The sequence below is a fragment of the Dicentrarchus labrax genome, unplaced genomic scaffold (genome assembly GCF_905237075.1).
Source record: "Dicentrarchus labrax unplaced genomic scaffold, dlabrax2021, whole genome shotgun sequence".
NCBI lineage: Eukaryota > Metazoa > Chordata > Actinopteri > Moronidae > Dicentrarchus > Dicentrarchus labrax.
In genome coordinates, this window is record NW_026136710.1 from 1,395,236 (window position 1) to 1,418,424 (window position 23,189).

The window sequence follows — 23,189 nt, forward strand, 5'->3', positions numbered from 1 at the left end:
ACATAGCTGTAAAGTGAAACAGTTGTTGGTTCAACTTAATATCTTAAGTTCATTAAAGACGTTTTATCAAGTTCAGTTAATTGCTTTTACAACTCTAAACAAGAAAATGTTGTTTAACCAAAGTCAATTCACATTTTTAAAACAGCAAATTAATTTTTATTTTGAAGTTGAAACAGCTCAAGATGTTGGTATGATGTCCCATTTAAACATTTATAGAAATATATAGTGTGTTTTAGAAGTTAAAAAATGATCTGAACCAGTAATGATGGATGTCAGATGAATGTAGTGAGATAAAAGGTAGAAGTTGGTATAAAGTCCAAGCAATGATGAAGACTGAGATGTGGCTAAAAGCTCCAGAACGTTTGCATTAAATGTAGATTTTTGGTTCAGAATTGTTTTGTTTAACTATTATTTTAATGTTATATCCTCGATAGATTTATTTCATATTATTTGATTAATCTCCATAAACCTTAAAACATTCAATGTAAGATCAGAGTTATATGATTGTAGCATTTATCTTCTGCATGTTAGTTCACTGCAAACTTCAGTTACTGTATGAATATATTAGTTTTAATCATAAAACGTTTTCTCAGCTGGTGTTATTCTGCCCTCTAGTGGCAGCATCCAGGTGCAGCAGTGAGGCAGGTGGGGGGGCAGTAGCAGGTGTGTGATCTTCCTCTGGTTTGTTGGTAGAAACAGAGCCTTCGATAATGGTCTTGAGGTCAGACACCACATCGTGGATCAAGTGTAGCACTGCATCTTCCTCCTCCTCCTCCACCTCCTCCACCTCCTCGACACCACTGATTTCAGTCTTCAGCTCCTTTTTTGTTCCACCTGTTAACAAGAGATAAAGAGGGAGAGTCTGTCCGTCCACTACGTTGGTTCAGACACTCAGGATGAGGCTAATTTTAGTAGTTTTAGTAAAAGTTGTGCTATTTGTGACTGTACATTGAAGTGCGTATCCGTGATGTGCCGTCAAAGTTGGCCACGTTGCATCGAATGTCAAACTGTGATGCCATTTCCGACAATTTCAGGGCTTCTACTTTAACTAACTCCTCCTAGTGAATTGATCAGAAAAACTTCAAAATTGGGGAATACAACTGTACTAAAATCCTTTTACCGTAATTATAGAAAAACTCTACTGTGTTTAATTAATGAGTCTAAGGGAAATAGTAAAGTACCAGTATGCAGAAACCTGTGATTGATTTATGGTGAAACAGCTGAGTCAGGGTTAGGATGAGCACCCTGGAGAACACACGTTTGTGTCTTTGTCCATGTGTGAAGACAGAGGAATAAACTTCACCATGTTAAAAGTTAAACACACTTCATGGCACTCTAGTTTTCCACATGAACAACATTCATAAACCGAACAGATTCTGATACATGAGAACCCTCAGTCAGATCAGATTGTACAGGTTTTTATGGAGCACCTGAATGCTGCACTACTTTACACTCAATATATTTCATCCATCTGACTGAAGCTGACCTTTAGCACAGTTTGGATTATGTTTCCTCCTGTTTATTATTTACCTGTGATGTGATACAGATGATAAACAATATACATCTCACAGTGACTCAAAAACTGTTTATTGAAAACAATTGAATTCAAAATAGAACAGATACAGAAAATATAGGGAAAATAGAATTATACATATATGAGTTTTAAATACAAAATAGTTCAAAATTAGCTCAATAAACTGCAACGGTGAAATTCAGATTTTATATAAATAGTCATAATAACAGCCACAGGAGGCATTTTCTACTTTTACTACTTTTACTTTTAATTCACGTCCAAGTCTTACAACTCCTGGAGAACTTTGGCGCCCTCTGGTGGTGAACAGATAAACTATGCATTTATATATCTCATATTACATTGTACACACTGTATAAACATCTCAGTATATTCACATTCACTGTATATTCTTTAGATCCTGAACTGCATTTTGTTTAATCTACTTTTTACTATGACTATTTGTCATACTGGAATCAAATGAGGGAAATGTTCAGTCCATTTTGAAACATAAATACGGAAACTAAAATGAATTCCAACGTTAATTAAAAATATAACATTATTTATTTATAATGATGACCGGGCCAAGAGTCAGATACAGCAAACGATTTCAGTAACTGTGATCCTGTACAGACTCTACTGAATGTGTCGCTAACAGGAGGAGACTCTCCTTCCTACAGTGAACACAGAGACAGTGAGGCAGAAGGCCAGACTGCAAACCCAGGATAAAGAGGTTCAGTGAATATGGTGTTGAAGGTGTGGAGATGGATCAGTGTATCAGAGGAGACTCTGTAAAAGGACAGAGTGCCAGCAGGACAGTCCACATACACTGCTACTCTACCAGAGGAGGAGGAGATGGAGGAGATGGATGTTCCTCTGTTATTGTGAAAGACAATGTAACCATCATCAGAGCAACTCAGTCTCCAGGACTGATAGTTCTCTCCAAACCTGCACTCAGCTCTACTTCCACTCCTCCTGATTCCTCTGTAACTCACTGCTATATAAACCCTTCCACTCCACTCGACCTCCCAGTAACAGCAACCAGTCAGAACATTTGTACACAGCAGCTGAGGACATTTCTCAAATCTGTCTGGATGATCAGGATATGACTGATCCTCCTTCACATGAATCATCTTCCTGTTGTTGTCAGACAGTTTGATCTCTCTGTTCACTGTGTTTGTGTCGACTGTGAGTTCACAGGAATCTGATGGAGAGAACAAGACAAAATACAGCTGCAGTTATTGATCTATCATCTGATCATTGATTGACTCTTTGATGATGACATCAGAGCTGTGAATGAGTGATGTCACAGTGTGAAGATGGTTGAATGTGTGCTGCTTTGTTTTCACACTTACACTTCCTCAGACCTGGTCTCAACCATCGGACTCCAGCAGGCTCCACCCTGAAAGGAGGAGGGGGCAGCACATCCTCTTTCAGCATGCAAACATTACATCACTTGCACTGATACGTTCACATGTATAACTTAACAGCACAACAAAAACCTAAACATATCAGCTGAGATTTGTGCTACATTTCATGAGTTTCGGACCATTGTCTGACTGTCTGTGGCTGCAGCAGGCCTCTTCCTACCTGAGAGTGTCCAGTCTCCACTGTGGAGAGAGCAGGTTCACTCCTGAGTCTCCTGGATGATTGTAGCTCAGGTCCAGCTCTCTCAGATGGGAGTGGTTGGAGCTCAGAGCTGAGGCCAGAGAAGCACAGCCTTCCTCTGTGATCATACAGCCTGACAGCCTGCAAACACACAACACAACATACATGGCAGATCAGCTGAAAGTACTGTGAATTCTGACATTAAAACCACTGAGATAATATTTTAGGAAAAAAAAAATAACTCGTTCTGACCTGAGAGTTTCCAGTGTACAATGTGGACTCTCCAGTCCAGCAGACAGAAGCTTCACTCCTGAATCCTGCAGGTTGTTGTTACTCAGGACCAGCTCTCTCAGACTAGAGGACTGGGAGCTGAGAACTGATGACAGAGCTTCACAGCTTCTCTCTGAGAGGTTACAGCCACTCAGTCTGAAAAGACAACAGTAAAGTTAAAACACAAGTACTAATTGTTCTTATCTGCTGAAAACATCATTTTGTATTAAAATATTTTCAGTTAAAGCAAATATCTATGTCCTTACAGAGCTTTGTTGGAGGCTTTGACCACTGGCAGCAACCTCAGAACAGCCTCCTCTGAAGCAGAGTATTTCTTCAGGTCAAACACGTCCAGATCTTTTTCTGATGACAGTAAGATGAAGACCAGAGCTGACCACTGAGCAGGAGACAGTTTATCTGTAGAAAGTCTCCCTGATCTCACAAACTGTTGGATCTCCTCAAGAAGATAAGGATCATTTAGTTCATTCAGACAGTGAAACAGATTGATGCTTCTTTCTGGACACGGGCTGTCCTCAATTTTCTTCTTGATGTACTGGACTATATCCTGATTAGTTTTTGAGCAACTTCCTGTCTGTGGCAGCAGGCCTTGTAGGAGATCTTGATTGGTCTGCAGTGAAAGTCCCAGGAGGAAGCGGAGGAACAAGTCCAGGTGACCATTTGGGCTCTGTAAGGCCTTGTCCACAGCACTCTGGTAGAACTGTGTCTCTGCAGATTCATCTTTTCTTGTTTCAGACTTCTGGGAGGTTGATTGTTCTTCTGCCAGCAGATTGACTCCAGAGCTGATGAATGTCAGATGGACATGAAGAGCAGCCAGAAACTCCTGAACACTCAGATGGACGAAGCAGAAGACCTTGTCCTGGTACAGTCCTCTCTCCTCTATAAAGATCTGTGTGAACACTCCTGAGTACACTGAGGCTGCTCTGATATCGATGCCACACTCTGTCAGGTCTGATTCATAGAAGATCAGGTTGCCTTTCTGCAGCTGCTCAAAAGCCAGTTTTCCCAGAGACTCAATCATCTTCCTTGTCTCTGGACTCCAGTGTGGATCTGTCTCACCTCCTCTGTCATACTTGATGTTCTTCACTTTGGACTGAACCACCAGGAAGTGGATGTACATCTCAGTCAGGGTCTTGGGCAGCTCTCCTCCCTCTCTGGTCTTCAACACATCCTCCAGAACTGTAGCAGTGATCCAGCAGAAGACTGGGATGTGGCACATGATGTGGAGGCTTCGTGATGTCTTGATGTGGGAGGTGATTCTGCTGGCCGGCTCCTGATCTCTGAACCTCTTCCTGAAGTACTCCTCCTTCTGTGGGTCAGTGAACCCTCTGACCTCTGTCACCATATCAACACATTCAGGAGGGATCTGATTGGCTGCTGCTGGTCGTGTGGTTATCCAGAGGCGAGCAGAGGGAAGCAGGTTCCCCCTGATGAGGTTTGTCAGCAGCACATCCACTGTGGTGGACTTTGTAACATCAGTCAGGATCTTTGTGTTGTGGAAGTCCAGAGGAAGTCGACACTCATCCAGACCGTCAAAGATGAACACAACCTGGAACTCTTCAAACCTGCAGATTCCTGCTTCTTTGGTTTCAGTAAAGAAGTGATGAACAAGTTCCACCAAGCTGTAATTTTTCTCTTTCAGCACATTCAGCTCTCTGAAAGTGAATGGAAACAGGAACTGTATGTCCTGGTTGGCTTTGTCTTCAGCCCAGTCCAGAGTGAACTTCTGTGTTAAGACTGTTTTCCCAATGCCAGCCACTCCCTTTGTCATCACTGTTCTGATTGGTTCAGCTCTTCCAGGTGAGGGTTTAAAAAAGTCTTCTTGTCTGATTCTTGTTTCTGGTCTGTTTGGTTTCCTGGATGCTGTTTCAATCTGTCTCACCTCATGTTCATCATTGACCTCTGCAGTCCCTCCCTCTGTGATGTAGAGCTGTGTGTAGATGTCGTTCAGAAGGGTTGGCTTTCCTGCTTTAGCAATCCCCTCAAACACACACTGGAACTTCTTCTTCAGGTTGGATTTTAGTTTTCGCTGACAATCAGGATCACTTCCTGATTGAAAACACAACAAATAAGATAAACTTCAGACATGTCTCATTTATCCAGCGAGTTAAATCTTTAGAGAAATCCTCTTACCGATCTGCAGACGGTCAGCCAGCTCCTCCTGCTTCATTCTCCTCAGGAAGTGCACAGTGATCTTCAGAAAAGCCTCTCTGCTGCTCCTCCTCTGCTCTTCATCCTCACCATCCAACACCTCCTCATCCTCCCTTTGACTCTCTAACCATTCTGGGTAATCTGAACTTAGACCCTTTTTAATCTTCTTCAGCTCGTTCTTCACAAAAGTGACAATGTTGTCCTCCAGCAGCTGGAACAGAATATTATATGAATGACTCAATCAAAGTCAAATCATGGAAGCAAACATCAGATCCATGTTGGACAGACTGACAATCCACTGGTCTAAAAAGTGCTGTATGGAGATTATTGTGAACACAATAGATGTAAATGTAGTTGTTGTCCATGTACAGACCATAAATATGGAGTCCAGGTGTGTTTGATGCTGCTGGGCAGACTGACCACTGGGAACCTCTGAGCTCTCCTGGTCCACTCTGTGGAGGAATCGTGAAGAATGAGCTCACATTATGTCTGTCCACACAGAGACAAACACAAATTAAAGGTCCTTTGAGTTAAATTGTTGATTACAACATTGAATCAGATGTTTTCCCCTGACATTAAACTGTTGGTCATAGTGCTGATCCCACTGAGAAACATCGGTTCTTCCCCCCAGCAGTGCAGTTCAAATTGGTAGTGAGTCAAAAGATGATGTCAGTTAAACATAGATAAAACTACAGAATACTTCATCAATCAAAGCTACAGGTAATTTCAGAACGAACTGTAAGTTGGATGTAAGCTAGAATGTATTTATCTGTGCTACATGTAAGCAATCCGTAGTTGATATGGCTGTTTCTTTTATACTTTAACAATATATGTGTATATAAAAAGCTGCGCCTAGTCACCAGAATGAAAGTATCAGAGGATTGTTGCAACATGGACATTTTAGCAGAGTCCTTCCATGTTCTAAATGTTCAGTCTCCTTGCTGATTGTTCTGAAATTTAGCATTTAAATACATGCTGTTCAAATACAATTAAATAAATAATTCAATTAATATCATAAACATGCGACGACTAGTCGGCTATTGGCTTTATACACGATGACTAGTCAACTAGGAAAATCTTCAGTCGGGGCACAGCCCTACAATGTAACCTACAGTTCTATAGTCATACAGTCATCAGACAACAGTCAGAACATTTGTGTGGAGAAGAAGTTAGAACTGAAGTTAAGAGTTGAAAACTGGTTATACTGGTTATACTGGTTGTACTGGGAAGCTTTTGGATAGGGGAATTATTAATGGATGTAAAGAAAAACGATGCTGAAATAAAAAGATTTAAAAAGATGAATTAAGTACTATTACTATTTTAATTAGTGTAATGTGTAATGTTAACAGCTGACTTTACTAAAGCTTTACTGTTATTGACACATAACAAAGTGAACTGTCATCAGCAGCGACACTGTTGGCCTGTATTCTAAATAGAGCTGCACAATATTGGAAAAATTATATTGTGATACCTCTTTGTAGCAGAGGGTTGTCGTCCTTTAAAATGAATGATGTGACTCATTGACTGGTTGCTCTTTAAGGACACACAGCTGGGTCCAGGTCCAGGTTCAGGTCCAGGTCCAACAGAATCTGCTGTGTTCTGCTGCTCTGGGCTTCAACACAACACACACAGAGCTTTGAGTGTGAATAATGATGGTGCAGTGATCTGAGTGCTGAGCTGTGACATGGACAAGAGTCATGGACAGTTAGAGATCCTCATCTCACCTCTGAGCTTTGGTCCTTATGTCATGTTCCCCCCACCGAGTCCTTTTAGAGGGAGGGGCTCCCTCCTCTCTGTCCTCACACTGACTCATGCTGCTGAACTCACATCCACATCAGCTCACACACACTTTGATCTGGAGAGGAAATACAAATCATTCATGTGCACATCAACAGAAATCCTCCTTTCCATCATTTCTCCTGTAAGAAGATCAGCTGCTCCTCCTTTTTGTATATTTATTTATGTGTCTCAATCTTTCTTGTGAATATAATTTAGTTGTCCATTTTATGTCTTTCTTTTGTGCACATAACATAAAAACAACATAAAAGGAGGAGCTGGGGTGGAGGTGGGTTGCAAAACAGCTTGTAGAGAAAGCAGCAAAGATAGGTTCGTGGCCTGCCTGAACTAATGCTGTGCTTAATATACTTCCTTTCAAAATAAGAGACGGACAGTCTCAATAAAGCTGGTAAACTGCAATTTAAAGGAAATCTCTCTGATTGGATTATTGATCACATTTAAGTACAAAATGACATAAAGAAGCAACTCTAGTTCCTGTTGGGAGAGCTCGTTTGCAGTCGCAGTTTCATATTTACACTGACAAATGGCGGATATATTTAATGACGGTTGTTTCAGCTCCTTCGTCCCCAGTTAACAGATAAATAGAGTTTGTAGAAATTAACAGATGTTTGCTGTTTCTAGTAGGGCTGCATATGATGAAAACATCATATTAAAATTATTTTGACAGATATTGTGATATAATTGATTAGTGTGAGAATGATCATTTTTATCACATTCAAATTATTAAAATCCTGATGATGTGAGATTTTTTATGGTCTGTACCAAACAAACAAGTTTTCTTAAATCTGGAGACTGAGAGTTGAAGGCCAGGACATTTCTGCAGAACTACAGTACTTTCTTTACTACATTAAAATGCTGTTTGTAACATTTTACCTTGTGAAACTGCAGCTTCTATATTGCACTTAGCCATGCTGCGATTTCGATCATATTCTGATTAATTGTGCAGTTTATAGTGTAATTAAGCAAACGACAGCTTGTGTTAATGATTAAAATATTTCAAATTTGTTTCATTACCTTCAGCTGGAGGTTCAGATGGAGAAAACTGTCTGTTCCACAAGCTTCATAGAAGTGAAACTAAACTTTAAACAGTAAACACCCAGAGAGGGGCGAGTGTGTGTGAAAGATTAATTTTATCAGTTAACTGCCAGTGCAAGTGATAGAGTGGATGTTTAAAGAGAGCATATAAAGATAAAACACTTGTTGACCTGGAATATCTGGAAGTTGATTTCTAGTTAATTTGGTTCCAGAAAGCAGCTTTAGTGCGTTTTTAAAACTAACTGAATGTTAGTTACTGTTGTAACTGAGTTGGTCAGTTCAAAAAGTTATGTGGTGAAAAAGTAAAACTATTATGTACATTTTGTGATTCTAAAGAGGCTAAAATTATTAACCTGACACATAATTAAAAAACCTGGAACCCAGTTTCAAATGTCAAATTGCATTTTCAGGCCCCCAAAACAGCATTGTAATCAGGGCTTCTTAGGAATCGGCCTCATAGAGACCCAGTGCACCTGCTAAACCAGGTCCAAGGTCAGGGATTTATTTGTAAAATTAAGATTCATAAGCTCGTTGAGGACAGTAGAAAGTCCAAACAGGAAAAAGGCGCAGGCAGGCAAGTACAGATTCAGGTTTAGGGCATGTGGTGGATGGATGGAGACGTAAAGTCTGGGAAGTTCCTTTCAAGCATCAGTGATATTGGTGAGATGAGGTGCAGAGCACAAAGGATACTAACACAGTATTGTACAAATACCATAAAGCTGAATACATTGGTTTATTACCATAAATCAACACTCTGAAGACACTAATAATTTCACTATGTGTGGATATTGGACTTTTATTTGTATAGAAAGGGTGAAATGTTTGCGTATGACCTCATTTCAATATGTGCAAAAAGAGACGCACACCTTTAACATTTGTATATGTTTTCATTTGTTTCAATAGTTCAACAACAGGAACAAATGAGTTATATTGATCTCAAACTGAAATAAAGTGTAGCTAATAAAGCCTTTAAATGAGGAGCATTTCTCTTTATTGGTGATGTGGCCTCTGGTGCTGATCAGGGTTGAATTTGTAGAAATGAACAGATTTGAAGTGTTTTTATTTGATAATAATACCTCAATATACTTATTATAAGTATATTAATGACTGCTGTTGACCATACTGGTACCAACAGTGATTCCTTCAGAACAAAACCCAGATACACTGTAAAAGAGAGACAACCACAAGGTTCAGGAAAACAAATGTAACATTTAATACATTGAATTCAGTTTCAATACGGTTTCAAACCAGTTTGTTGCTCAATGACATAAAAGGGATAATAAGGAAATCTAAAGTTGTTTGTTCAAACCCCAACTTCTCACTCTCTTTACTTTTCACATCCTTGCATCAAAAGCTGAAATAAAACCACAAACCAGCATCAAACACCAACAGTGTAACTCAGAGACATACAACAAAGTTTTTAATTCTCAAACATTTCAACAAGAAAGTGTTATGTTGTGAAATATGTACATTATGTCAGATAATGAAGGTTACTGGATCCAGAACATGTCTTCTTTATGTGACTTTCTTTTCAGCAGTGTAAACATTTGTATGGATAAAGAGATGAAAAACAAGAAGCACGTAAAATGTCACAAACGTTATTGCCGAGTCCAAAGCAAAGTCTTTAAAAACTGACAAGTACATCAGGAGGATGAGCTTCTGACAGGTGAAACATTTGACCAACTGTGGGTTTGAGTCCTGCTGTGTCTATTTTATGTTTATATCACTACTGCGTAAGAAAGACCTGCACCTGGTCTGTTATTGCTCAGCTCCACCACCGACAGGAACTGACGATAAATGAACATCTGAACTTACAGCTATCTAAAGGTCAACATGTATTTTATCTTTATAAGATCTCATGAAAATAAAGAGTTGATTACAACATTGAATCAGATGTTTTCCCCTGACATTAAACTGTTTGTCATACTGCTGGTCCCACTGTGATTCACTGTGTTGATTCACCAGTTAACTTCAGTTCAGTTTTAGAATAAAAGGTGTTGGATGAGAAGAGACCGGTTGGTTCAGCAGTAAGAGCAGCACTTGTCATATCAGGTAAAATGAGATATTGAAAAAGTATGAAAGATATAATAGGGCTGCACAATGAATCCAAGTATTACTGAAATGTCCAAATAGCAGAAGCTGCAATTTGTTAGATGAAGGTAAAATATGTGACAAACAGCATTATAATGAACTACTGTAGTGCTGCAGAGACACCCTGGCACTTATGAACACTTACCCAAGCTCGGGCGCTCACGAAACTTTGCACAAAATTCAAACGTTGGAGAATTCGACATATGCAGTTGTCCCCGTGTCAGACCCCAAGACACGTAAGGCCGACATGTACTAAAATCAGTATGCATGTGTATCGTGATTTTAAAAAAAAGCAGAAAAGTAAGAAAAATACCTCAAACTAAACAGAAAATCGGCCATTTCTGGCGATTTGCACACGTTATATTTGAACAAACTCCTCCTAGTGAATTGATCTTGAATTGAACTTCAAAATTGCTTAATACAATGCAGAGAAGTTCAGGATGTTAGGTTATTAAAATCTTTACATTCGGTCAAACGGTGTGTCCGTGGCGTGCCTTCAAAAATCAACCTTGACATGACAATGGGAACCCTAACCCTAAAGTACAGATTCTCCATTTGCACCCAAACTTCACAAGTTTGTTAAGAGTCCTAAACTAAACGCATCTAAGTGCCAATATTCATGTCGCCGTCTGCACGTTACACTTGCACGTGACGTGGCCACAGCACACCCCGAGTTGCGGAGTGCGATGGTCCCTTCATGTCATATCCTGTGAGATTTATTTCATATTATTTGATTAATCTCCATGAACCCAAAACATTCAATATGAGATCAGAGTTACTGTGTGAATATACTAGTTTTATTCATAAAAAGTTTTTAGCTGGTGTTATTCTGCCCTCTAGTGGCAGAATCCAGGTGCTGCAGTGAGGCAGGTGGGGGGGCAGTAGCAGGTGTGTGATCTTCCTCTGGTTTGTTGGTAGAAACAGAGCCTTTGATAATGGTCTTGAGTTCAGACAGCACATCATGGACCAAGTGTAGCACTGCATCTTCCTCCTCCTCTTCTTTGACACCACTGATTTCAGTCTTCAGCTCCTTTTTTGTTCCACCTGTTAACGAGAGAGAGAAAGAGGGAGTGTCTGTCCATCCACTACGTTGGTTCAGACACTCAGGATGAGGCTAAGCCCCGCCCCTTTTTGGTTTTGGCTTAGATATGCTAATGTCCTAGCTAATTAGCTTCTGTTGATATGTAGATGTAATATAGATTAGCTAGCTTGTTAGCTAGCGTTTTGCCAACTAGATCTTTTAAACATTCAGAATGTGGTTGTCTTTTCAAAATAAAAGTTCCTTTGTAGGGACTTTAAGTAAAAATGCACTTCACGATATAAGATTATTTTGACTCATTCAAATAAAAGCAGGATTTTACTGCTGTAGTTTGTTGAGGTGGAACTCATTTTCAACTATTGTTTATCAGACTGCAACATTACACAGATAACTAGTAGGCTATGTAATACAATTAATACAGAGTTTAATTAAATTAGTACTTTCCCAAACAGACTGTCAGAGTGGACGTACCACAGTTGTAGAGATGTCGAACTTTCTCAATGTCCGTCGCTGTCATTTTATTTCTCTGTCCCATGTCCTTCACGTCACTCTTGGATATAATGGTGGGAAGACCGTTGGCTGAAAAAAACTCACTGAAACAGGAATAAACATCATAACATTTACAGAGAGAGAAGGAATAAAACTCTACATCCTTTTGTGTTTAGCACACTTTACCTTCCGTAGTGCATTATAGAGCCAATGTCATAATGAAGGTCAAAGGTTTGGCCTGATTGCATTTTGAAGTTTCGCTCCATCCCTGAAACACAAATTAATTTCACTCCGAGAGGAAACAAACATTTAATCTTGATCATTTCTCTTTATTTTAGATTTCTTTTTCCCCTTTTTGAGAGGTATGGAAGCCAATTTCTGCCAATGTTTAATGTCATTATAATGAGAACCTCTCAAAATATTTAATTAGTATCTGAAAATACTTTAAATAAAGGAAATAATATAACTGAGGATCAGTCTTAAAGGGTTAAATTAAATGTTTAATTTCAAACATTTACCTGTCATAATATTGTGGGGGAGGACTGTGATGTACTGCTCGCGGTCCGTCCTTGTGTGTTCGTGGTGGAAACCCAGAGCGTGAAGAATCTCGTGGGCGATATTACCCACGATGCACTGGGGCGCAACAAATATGGGTTGCTCGCCACTGATGAAGCCCACATAAGACGCACAGCTGGAATATGACAGATGCACATTCAAGACTTTTTACTGAACATATGGATTCATCAAGTTCATTTTACAAACAAATAACAAAATATACCACTACTGAGTTTTTAAAAGAAATGTAATCAATTGGCACTGAAAATGCTGCCAGTATTGCTAACAAGACCTTTTTCACAGCAGCCAGTTTTCGAGATACCTCTACCGGATGTACCACAAAGCACAACACACCCTTAAAATCAAGAAGGCTGTGCGACCCTTTGTGAAGCTTTAGTGGGGTTCAGGACCTCCAAGTTGGGAACAACAAATATAAAATATATATCTCAATCAGGAAAAATACATAAAAACATTAACATAAATTTAATCTAATTGTTTATTTTCTTTTTAATGTGGGAGGAAACCGAAGCTTCTCGGAGAAAACCCACGCCAACACAGTGAGCACTCTGTACTCCTCACAGCGAAAGGGAACTGAACCATCCCCTTATAGCTGCAAGGCAACAGTGTTACACTGAGGCACCTGTGTGGCCCTATGATGTCACGTCCAGATATTTTGTCTGATTGAAGTTTTTTTTTTCATTATGTGTAAAATGTGGGCGAACCGAAGCCTCTCGGAGAAAACCCTGTGTCAACAATCATTTAGTACGCGTGTGTGTTTGTGCGCGTTTGTGTCTTTCTGCATCCGAAGCACGCAGTGAACGGCTTGAAGAGACATGAGAAGAATCTGGTGACACCACTTTTGTTTTTTGGTGTCACCAGATGCTTCATCAGTGTCTCAGTGAAGAATCCGTAAATAGCTGCATCCTGGGAGAGCAGGCCTAGCTGCAAGATCTTTGCGCTGCCGGTCTTCTTGCACAAGTCTTTGTGCACTGCCCTGGCCACTCTTTTGATGTGAGGGCCGCTTGGTTTTACGGCAACATCGCAGCCTGAAATCTGTTCCAGGAGCATTTCTGCCAGTGACTTGCTTATAGTTGCAATTCCATCATAACTGAGACGGATATCGGAAGTAATTGGACTTTTCATGATTTTGTGAATAAGTGCAACCACCACAAGCCTACAGCGGATTTCGTCCCACTGATAGGTGGATTGTGCCGTGGTGTCAACTACAGCTTCACCTGCTCCACTGGTGATCGGTTCCTCGATGGACTGGACGGGGGTGGAAGTTGGTTCTTCTTCATCCACCAAGATGTTACTAGCCTCAACTCTGATTGGGGACTCGATGGACTGGACCACCAGAGTGTCACCTGTGTCATCGCTGACAGCAGCCTCCAGATTGATGGAAGCTGGTTGTGACACAGGTGTCACGCAGCCGTCTGTGACTAAGGCAGTCTCTGTGACTGATTGCTGGGTGATCACTCCCCTGATCTGCTCGACAGCGAGACTTGCATGGTCCCCTTTGTTTTTGTTGAGCTTCAGCTGTCGGTTGAGCCAGTTCCGTACTTGCTTCAAAAAGGTGTCCACCTCGCTCTGGATCTCAAAGCGAAAGTCCATGGAGGGGTCCTGCTGTAGATGGTTGGTGATGATTTCGCCGAGCTCTACGGCGGCCATGTTGGTTTGTCCACTGGAGATTACCTCTGCGATTATCTCGTAAGGGGACTTGTCCTCTGTGCCCTCACTTGCGTCCTCTGTGTTTGAGGAAATGATGCTGCTTAGTACTACATCAGCCTCCTGCATTAACCGTCTCACAGACGACTTTTTTTCTTGGGCGCTTTTGTATTTACGCCTGAGCTTTGTCACAAGGCCAAGCAGTGACCCCATTGCAAATCTCTGGGCATAAACTGCCTTGAGCTTATTTCCCACGGTCTTCCAGAGGGATATCTTCACAGATTCTGCCACTGATTCCGGTAAAGAACCATCCGAATCTAGTTGGAGCTCTTCAATGATCTCCTTTACAATTGTAGAAGCCACCTCGTCGCTGTCCTGAGAAAATCTGGACTCAAACGTGTCGTTATCTTCATCCGATATTTGGACGTTGTAAATGATAGGTGTGACTGTTCTTGCCTGTTCTTGGAGGATCTTTTTTACGGCTGATGTAGTTTTTTCAATGAAGTCGTCAGTCTCGTCATTAAAAGGTAAAACGGGTGTCTGCCATGACTCCCCGGTTGCAATTGGTTCAGTGTCCTCTGGCAGGTTGTCCAGCATTTCCTTGTTTTGTTGACCTCTTTTGATGGTTACCTTACTTGCACAGTTTTTTAAGAGTCTTGCTACATGTTGTACCATGGACTTCAGTCTCTGGGTGAAGGGACGAGAGACGAGAGGTTTGATGGCCTCATCGCTGCCTCCACCACTGCCAGAGCTCTGGGAGAGCTCGTTCACTCTGGCTGTGACCTCTGTAACCACGGCCTCGGTTACCTTTTCTGCACTTCGGCAGCTGATGTCTTTGACGCCGATTGCCTCGGCGAATGCCAGGGAGATGGTGTCCCCTAGACACCCGCGGACATCGTCTTCAGAGACACCGCTTTTCTGGGATCCGGTAGATCCAGGAGAGATTATGTTGGAATTGAGAGTGTGTCTTCTCTTCGGTTGGCTCTGTTTGAACAATACGTAAATATGTTCGAATATAATATTAATTATATCCATGCACATGTTAGTAATTACATCCTCTGTTTTTTTATCTAGAGACCCGGACTCCAGCAGCGACCATTGTAGTGTGGTCAGCTGCTCCAGGCTCTGTCGGACGAGTGCGCGAACACTCTCTGTCGCGGCTTGATCCATTTAGTCGGTTTGTATCTTTGTATCTTCAGTCCTGAAGAATCCAAACTTCCTGTGTTCGTGTCTTTGGTCTGTAAGTGAAAGTGTCCTGAAGAATCCAAACTTCCTGTGTTTGTCTCTTTGGTCTCGAAGTGAAAGTGTCCTGAAGAATCTGAACTGAACCAGGCTGGATTTGGATCCAAGGTGCATAGTTTCAGACAGAATGTTCGTCTTTGTATCAAAGGAACGTTCTATTGGCTTTGATCTTTGGATGACATCAATACATTCCAATGACATCACTGGACTTAAAAAAAACCTGCAACATTCTGATTAAAAACAAACAATTTAAAAATAAACACGTAAACCATTTGAAATTAAAAGCTAGTAAGTCAATCAAAATTGTATTTTTAATCACCAATTCATGAAGTTTTTAAATTGATTGGGTTCCAAAGTAGTTTCCACTTCATTTTTGTCAATACAACTTAAAAAAAAAAAAAAAAGTTAAATTTTAATTTAATAAGTTAGTAAATTATAACTTATCTTGCATTAATGCGTTTATTTAAGTGGTAGCAATGAGTTCACTGAATTACTGCTCGATGGTTTACATTACTTGCAGAAATATGGGTAATATATGCGCACAAGGTAGCTAACATTAGCTAGCTAGCCAGTTAGCATGAAAATTACCCAAAAGATAAAACCAAATGCAGCTAACGTCTGTGTGTCCTTTAGTTTGAGTTTAATAAACGCTCTGCCAAACCTCGTTAGCAGGGAGTAATAAGTAAAGAAATTAGTGCGGTCATTTAAACGCGTTAACGTTAACGCAAACCCATTTTAACAAGATTAATGTTCTTTTTGGCGTAGCACACTTAGTTTTTTTTACATGCTGTTGCAACAACTAGCAATGTTAGAAAAACTACAACACCACACCGGATCTAGCTAGACCAGAAACAAAACAGGCACGCCGCACACACTTGTTTAAGAGTAGTAGACGTTACGTTTTGAGTGGATGGCGAGCGCGAGACGCCAAAATGGATGCCAATAATATTCTGAATGGAAAGTTGCCAAATGGTTCCATTGACAAGTATTTTTTTCACCCTTTTGTTGATGGACAGTGTTACATTGTGTGAGAGATTATTTGCTCCAAGTGAGAATGTTAGGATGAAATTGAACACTACAGTATATGTCAGTGTTGTTTTCAATTAAAAAAAACATTTGCACAAAGCAAGCTGATCCACTTTTCCACGTTGATAAGAGCATTAAAATGAGAAAAAATATATAATAATGGGACAAAAAGAAATCAAGGGACATTTAGAATAGATAAAAATGTGCGATTAATTGCAAGTTAACTATGACATTGCGATTAATTGCAATTAATTATTTTAATCGTTTGACAGCACTAAAAGTAATATTACTTTTGAAAAGAGTTTGACAAGAGTGGGTTTTCTTTGGTCTATTTTATTTTGTAATTTTCCTCCTCTTGAGTCTTTTTACTTTACTTCTTGTGTCCATTTTCCCCAATCTTGGTTATTTTCAGCTGTGTGTTTAGTGTTTTGATCTGTGTCAGTTCATTCATTCTCTGGATACTTTTGAGTTTTGTGTTTTTTTTCATGTCTTGATTTATTGGGTATTTTGACTTTGGTTTTTAATACAATCCTGAGTTTCCTGAGTTGTAACAGAGTCATGCTGTTAATTAGCAATAAAGGAAGGAGATGTAAATTGACTGTTCGGGGCAGGACTTCTATCAGATATGTATAGTTTGGTGCAAATTGGAAAAAAAATACCCTCAAGTTAAACTACTACTACATTTTTTTTTTTATGAAAGGTAGTTTACAGAACGTTACTCTGTTTGCTTAACTGAAGATGTATCTGTCCAGAAACAGGATTTTTAAGATTTTATGAAGAATAAAAAGCATCTGAAGCTTTTCAATATTTTCTGGTTCTATCAGATTTCTTTAATGAGCATTAGCCACTAATTGCTCCAATTGCTCTTGCCAATCAATCACCACATTCCTGTTCATAATCAATATTGTACGTGTGTCATCGATGGTGACCAAAGGGTTATGCAAGAGAATGAAACTCGTCGTTGCTGCAGCCCGACATTCGTTTTGAAATATTAAAGGTTTCCGTACCCCTTGCTCGGTTTGAAGAACAGGTAGTTGGTCTCAGAGGTTCGCTTGTGGAAGGACACACAGGTTTGTTCGGATACCATCGCCATAGCAGAGAGGATGTCCCCCGTCCGACTCGCTGGAAAAAATACACAACAGTAAAGTCAATGTGTCACATGACTGAGCCGCATCTGAGCCGACTGTAGGGCCACAGCGGGTCCTGCTCTTACCCAACTCCCAGCTGATGGTGTATGGTATCTCCAGCGTCGGCCATATGTTCTCTGCTGCGTTCCTGTCGCTCTGTGGGGTCAAACAACCAAGAGAGAAACTCCTAACTGGGAGAAACTGTTTGATTAACCAAAGTTTACATATTTACGTGTATCAGTAAAAACTGATGTTGCTGATGTTTTTGGAGATTAACCCATAGAATCTGACCAATAATACTTTAACTCACATTTTAAAACCATTAAAACGAGTTAGTTCCACTCACTGACAGCACAATGTCTCCTTCCAGCACTGCGTGGTCCCTGGTCATCAGTTCTGTGACAGAGAGACAAAAACATCAATAAAACATAAGTTTACAGGTTTTTTCAGGATTTTTTTAAATACATGAAAATAGGTAAAATTTCTGCTTATTTAAAAGAAAATCGACTTTTTTCACATGAAGTTAAAGTTAAAATACATTTGCAAATCCGTAATCTATATTAACTGTTAAATTCAAGTTTAATACATTTCTAAAATTATATAAAATTAGTGACAAATAACAGTAAAAAAGTGTTGTCATTTTACATGGATTTGTTTGTTAATTGACGGATATCTTATATAATTATAGATGTTTTATCAGTGTATAAGCATTGGTAAAATACAGTTTTATCTGTGAAAACAGCAATAATTACTGTAATTTCACAGATAATTACTTTTATTACAGTTCTACAACTTTTAAAATTCAGATACAAATAATATCAAATAATAACAGCACTCTGCTGTAAATTAAAGTCTGTTCATTTGTATTATAGCAGAGTTCACCTGTATTTATAGCTCATTCCATTTGTTTTACAGTGTAAATATCTTTAATTAAACATTAAAAAGATCAATTACACAAAATTCTATGTTAAATTAAAGTTAAAAACTGTATTTTAATGATACTCAGTTATTTTACAGTATTAACGTGGCAAATATTAAATATTAGGTTAAACAGTGAGTGTTCACCTTCTAAAGTCTCTGGGTTTGAGTCCATATAGTGCACCACCCTGCTAAACCAGTCCTTCTGAAGCGCTGTAAAAACATTAGAGAAACACCCAGACAATAAAGAAACACACAGACAATAACCGATGGCTCCAGGATTGAATCATACTGATTTTACCTCCTTCGGCCTCTCGTATCGGACCGCAGTCGACTGAAACACAACAGACGACAGTACAGTCAAACGTTTGCTTCTCCAGAGAGTAAAATGTAACAGCGCTGAGCTCTTACCACCTTCAGGGAGCTGAACAAACAGCAGCACAGCCAGCAGTAGCAGCAGCATGGTCTCCAACGCTTCCAGCTCCTCGTTAGTCTCGTTAAGTAAGATCACCTGTGAGCTGCTGCCTCATTTATTCCTGTGGAGACTCAGAGACTCATTCATCCTCTCTGACATTACACACACACAGATAACTCTCTTCATTCAGTTTGACAGCAAGTTCAGCAACTTTAGAAGGATCAGTGATATTTTGGGGGATTTCTAAAAATGTTTTTTAATTACACTGAAAGACTATGGAGGCCTATTGGTGCTTTACAGAGTCTGAACAACTCTCATGATGATTCAACACATCTTATAAATCCACTGTTCACTATGTTTTAATCAACTCAATATCTAAGTAATATTAATATTCAAATACCAGAAAAATTCTATGTAATTGGATTAAATTATTATTTTTTAAATACTTTAATAGTCTGTATATAAAAGGCTGTAAATAATGTTTGTATTTGTCTCAGTGAATCTGAATTTAATGTTAATATTTCCCCACAGACAGTAACTGAGTTCAACCTGTGTTCCCTCGGACGGACAGCAGGTGGCGCTGTGCAGCTCCTCCACTCATCCGCCGGTAAACAAATAGTAGAAGAAGAAGGAGGAGGACTTCCGGAGGATACACAAACACATGGGCTGAAAACGTCTCGAGGTAACGTTGATTAGAGCTTAAATCGATATTTCTTGATCGATATATAATTTAATATAATCCGCTTTCATTCTGCTGCGTCACTGTTCAGCTCTTCGTTCAAAACTAGCGTGTTTTAGCTGCTAGCTTAATGCTAACAGGCTTTTTACAGGAACGTTTCTGTTGATGTTTATTTATCATAATAATAATAATAATAATAATAATAATAATAATAATAAAGCATTAGAGTTACAATAAGGTAGTTTATCTTTCTCCACCTGTTTTCAGTCAGCAGCTTTATTTAATATGAATCTATTCAGAAGAAGCTGCAGTGTTTTAATAAATCTAAAATGAGCTTTAGATTGAGGTTCTGTTGTTCTGTCTGCACATCTGGTTCTCCAGTACTGTAACTGTGAATCTTCTGTGGAGTGAACCTCTTCAGTATCTGGAAGCTCACTGATGTTTACAGACAGACAGAGAGACAATAACATATAAACAAACATTCATACAGCAGAGACATTTCTGTCTCTTCAGCTGCAGTCATGACGCGCTGGGCGAGGGCCAACAACGTCCATAAACACAAACCAGCAGAGGCCACTCCCTGGAGCCGGCTCAGAGGAGGAGGAGGAGGAGGAGGAAGAGGAAGAGGAGGTCACCCAGGCGGCTCTGGTGGTCCCTCGGGGGCCCAGAGTGACCCTCTGAGGAGGACTCAGCCCGGTGGATCAGGCGTGTACAAACCCAACCGTAAGAAGAAGGAGTACGTGGACGAGGATGTGAACGGGTTCCTGGAGTATCTGCAGCAGAGCGGGAGGCCTCTCCCCCGGGGGGACCGAGGAGGGAGGGAGGAGGAGCAGGGGCTGAGGGAGGAGGTGGAGACAGCCCTGAAGAAAGACAGGAGGAGGGAGGACAGACGGGTAAAGAGGCAGACGGACAAGAAGAAAAACATGGTGAGAGATTTCACATTAAAAACCAGAACCAGAACCAGAGGACCAGGATGTGTCCTACTCCTCTCTGCTCTCTCCTCACGTCCTCTCCTCTGTCCTCATGTCCTCTCTCCTCACATCTTCTCTCCTCATGTCCTCTCTCCTCTCACATCATGTCCTCTCTCCTCATGTCCTCTCCTCTCTCCTCACGTCCTCTCTCCTCATGTCCTCCCCCCTCGTCTCCTTCCCTCCCCAGCTGTGTTTTAACTGCAGGAAACCGGGTCACGGTCTGGCCGACTGCCCGGAGGCGGACCGGGACGAGGAGATGGGCCGGGGGATCTGCTACCGCTGCGGCTCCACCGAACACGAGATCCAGAAGTGCCGAGCTAAAGTGGACCCGGCTCTGGGTGAGGACGCGGTGGCGCCGGCGGCGCACAGCTGGAACATCTGGACCAGATTACTGATGGATCTGCTTTAACACTGTGGTTTCTCTCAGGTGATCACCCGTACGCCAAGTGCTTCATCTGTGGTCAGACCGGACACCTGTCGAGGTCCTGCCCCGATAACCCGAAAGGACTGTACGCACAAGGTACACACACACACACACACACACACACACACAGATACAGCACACACACACACACAGATACAGATACAGACACAGGCACACACACACACACACACAGATACAGACACACACACACAGATACAGACACACACACACAGATACAGACACAGACACACACACACACACACACACACACACACATACACACACACACACACACAGATACAGACACACACACACACAGATATACACACACACATACACACAGATACAGACACACACACACACAGATATACACACACACATACACACAGATACAGACACACACACACAGATATACAACACACACACACACACACACAAGATACACACACACACACACACAGATACAGACACACACACACAGATACAGACACACACACACACAGATACAGACACACACACACACACATACACACACACACACACACACACACACATACACACACACACACACACACATACACACAGATACAGACACACATACACACAGATACAGACACACACACACACACACACAGACACACACACACAGATACAGACACACAGATACAGACACACATACACACAGATACAGACACAGACACACACACACACACACACTCACACACATACACACAGATACAGACACACACACACAGATACAGACACACACACACACACACAGATACAGACACACACACACACACATACACACAGATACAGACACACACACACACTCTCTGATATGATGACGGTCTGTGTGTCTCTGTGTCTCTGCAGGAGGTTGCTGTCGGGTTTGTGGATCAGTGGAACATTTCCAGAAGGATTGTCCAGAGCACCAGGCTGCAAGTGAGTCTCTAACTATTGATCACAACTGATTATTATTTGGATCACCGATCATTCTGACAGATTATGTCGTCAACCCTCTGAGGTCGTGTTCACTGGGAGTGTGTCACATTTAGTTTCACAGGAAGACGCAATGATTGGATTCTGATAGAAAAACACAAATAAATTGATTTATTTGTGATTTATTTTGTCATAATTTGTTAAACATGGGATCAATATAACTCAGGATGTGATCTTAAAAGGACTTTCAATCTTTTTCTCCAGCGAACTCGGTGACGGTCCCCTGGTTGTCCAACAACATGAGCGCCGACCACGAGGACGTTCATGTTCCAGTGAAGAAAGCGAAACCCAAACAGACCAAAGTGGTGACGTTCTGACATCGTCACTCCTTCGACCTCCGGACTCTAATAAACGACTGATTACCACTCGCACACACACATTATGATTCTCTCTGTGTATATTTGTAATAAAGCCTTTACAGACTTTATTCTGCTGTTATTGTGATATTTAATATTTCTGATTATAGATTTATTTATTGTTTATCAGGACAAAACATTGATCTGTTACAGTTTTGAAGTTTCTCCTCAAACAAACAGATTCTATCAGTTCCCTCCCTGAAAAGTAAAAAAATATAAAAAGCTTGTAAGAGTTAATTTAACTAATTATTATAAATAATTAAAATTGTTAATACTGATTGCATCATTTTAAGTAAGTTTAAAAAATATTCTTGTCAGGTAGCTTCAGTAAAGTGACACTGACTTTATGTTGTGATTTTTATTTGTAAAACAGACTAAAAAGGAATATTTCTGTAACTTATAAAAGTTCTGACATTGTTTTGATGTTTGTTTTTAGTTAAAATAACTTAAACTGCGTCTGTGAACCTTGAGAGCATTTTGGATTTCTACTATAATTATATCAAAGTTTTTCATTTAATCAACCAGAGGGAAGTTTCATAAAAGCAGAATTAAGAAAATCCAAACTTTATTATTTATTATGTAACAGTAAACAAACAGTGCTGCATTCACAACCTCGAATACTGGAACACGTCTGTACTGATGCCTCTTCTTCTTCTTCTTCTTCTTCTTCTTCTCGTGGATGTTAGAATGAAAATCAGCTGTTCTGACCACAACAGAGCAACGTTCACAAACCCACGATCATCACTCAGAACTCTGTTGTTCTGTGTGTGATTGAAGTGTTTGTGGGTACGAGATCAGTTT

The 23,189-nt window shown here is 40.4% G+C and overlaps 3 protein-coding genes across 6 annotated transcripts; 1 reads left to right on the plus strand and 2 right to left on the minus strand.

Moving 5' to 3' along the window:
• Positions 1-133: 133 nt before the first annotated feature.
• Positions 134-19,641, minus strand: LOC127370857 (hatching enzyme 1.2). 3 transcript variants are annotated; one of them, XM_051413301.1, is made up of 10 exons: positions 18,956-19,641; positions 18,843-18,875; positions 18,689-18,754; positions 17,970-18,019; positions 17,710-17,779; positions 17,504-17,618; positions 12,527-12,699; positions 12,195-12,276; positions 11,991-12,112; positions 134-834 (listed from the first exon to the last, which is right to left on the minus strand). In XM_051413301.1, the coding sequence occupies exons 1-10, from the start codon at positions 19,002-19,004 to the stop codon at positions 590-592; spliced, it is 1,005 nt and encodes a 334-aa protein (XP_051269261.1). In that variant the 5' UTR covers positions 19,005-19,641; the 3' UTR covers positions 134-589. The 3 variants fall into 3 exon arrangements, with proteins under 3 accessions (XP_051269261.1, XP_051269260.1, XP_051269262.1); XM_051413300.1 differs by having other exon boundaries at positions 18,953-19,641; XM_051413302.1 differs by lacking the exon at positions 134-834 and adding an exon at positions 9,972-11,524 and having other exon boundaries at positions 18,953-19,641.
• LOC127370849 (NACHT, LRR and PYD domains-containing protein 3-like) lies at positions 1,566-8,527 on the minus strand. Its single transcript, XM_051413284.1, has 10 exons — positions 8,369-8,527; positions 7,282-7,412; positions 7,029-7,169; positions 5,931-6,009; positions 5,540-5,768; positions 3,655-5,455; positions 3,371-3,544; positions 3,101-3,259; positions 2,866-2,912; positions 1,566-2,714 (listed from the first exon to the last, which is right to left on the minus strand). The coding sequence occupies exons 2-10, from the start codon at positions 7,368-7,370 to the stop codon at positions 2,185-2,187; spliced, it is 3,249 nt and encodes a 1,082-aa protein (XP_051269244.1). The 5' UTR covers positions 7,371-7,412; positions 8,369-8,527; the 3' UTR covers positions 1,566-2,184.
• zcchc9 (zinc finger, CCHC domain containing 9) lies at positions 19,551-22,459 on the plus strand. Of its 2 annotated transcripts, none has more exons than XM_051413305.1 (6): positions 19,551-19,638; positions 20,149-20,561; positions 20,794-20,944; positions 21,034-21,126; positions 21,907-21,975; positions 22,237-22,459. In XM_051413305.1, the coding sequence occupies exons 2-6, from the start codon at positions 20,157-20,159 to the stop codon at positions 22,347-22,349; spliced, it is 831 nt and encodes a 276-aa protein (XP_051269265.1). In that variant the 5' UTR covers positions 19,551-19,638; positions 20,149-20,156; the 3' UTR covers positions 22,350-22,459. The 2 variants fall into 2 exon arrangements, with proteins under 2 accessions (XP_051269265.1, XP_051269266.1); XM_051413306.1 differs by having other exon boundaries at positions 19,578-19,638; positions 20,126-20,561.
• The last annotated feature ends 730 nt before the right edge of the window (positions 22,460-23,189 follow it).

Excerpts from the sequence above, each read along its gene's own strand:
- LOC127370849 (XM_051413284.1), bottom strand. The coding sequence starts at position 7,370 with ATGAGTCAGTGTGAGGACAGAGAGGAGGGAGCCCCTCCCTCTAAAAGG. Across the intron at positions 5,769-5,930 it reads ACCTGGACTCCATATTTATG|CTGCTGGAGGACAACATTGT; the intron begins GTCTGTACATGG and ends ATTCTGTTCCAG. Across the intron at positions 3,260-3,370 it reads TGTACACTGGAAACTCTCAG|GCTGTCAGGCTGTATGATCA; the intron begins GTCAGAACGAGT and ends GTGTGTTTGCAG.
- LOC127370857 (XM_051413300.1), bottom strand. The coding sequence starts at position 19,004 with ATGCTGCTGCTACTGCTGGCTGTGCTGCTGTTTGTTCAGCTCCCTGAA. Across the intron at positions 17,780-17,969 it reads AAGGAGACATTGTGCTGTCA|AGCGACAGGAACGCAGCAGA; the intron begins GTGAGTGGAACT and ends TTGACCCCACAG. Across the intron at positions 835-11,990 it reads TCGACATCTCTACAACTGTG|GTGGAACAAAAAAGGAGCTG; the intron begins GTACGTCCACTC and ends TCTTGTTAACAG.
- zcchc9 (XM_051413305.1), top strand. The coding sequence starts at position 20,157 with ATGACGCGCTGGGCGAGGGCCAACAACGTCCATAAACACAAACCAGCA. Across the intron at positions 20,562-20,793 it reads CGGACAAGAAGAAAAACATG|CTGTGTTTTAACTGCAGGAA; the intron begins GTGAGAGATTTC and ends TTCCCTCCCCAG. Across the intron at positions 21,976-22,236 it reads TCCAGAGCACCAGGCTGCAA|CGAACTCGGTGACGGTCCCC; the intron begins GTGAGTCTCTAA and ends CTTTTTCTCCAG.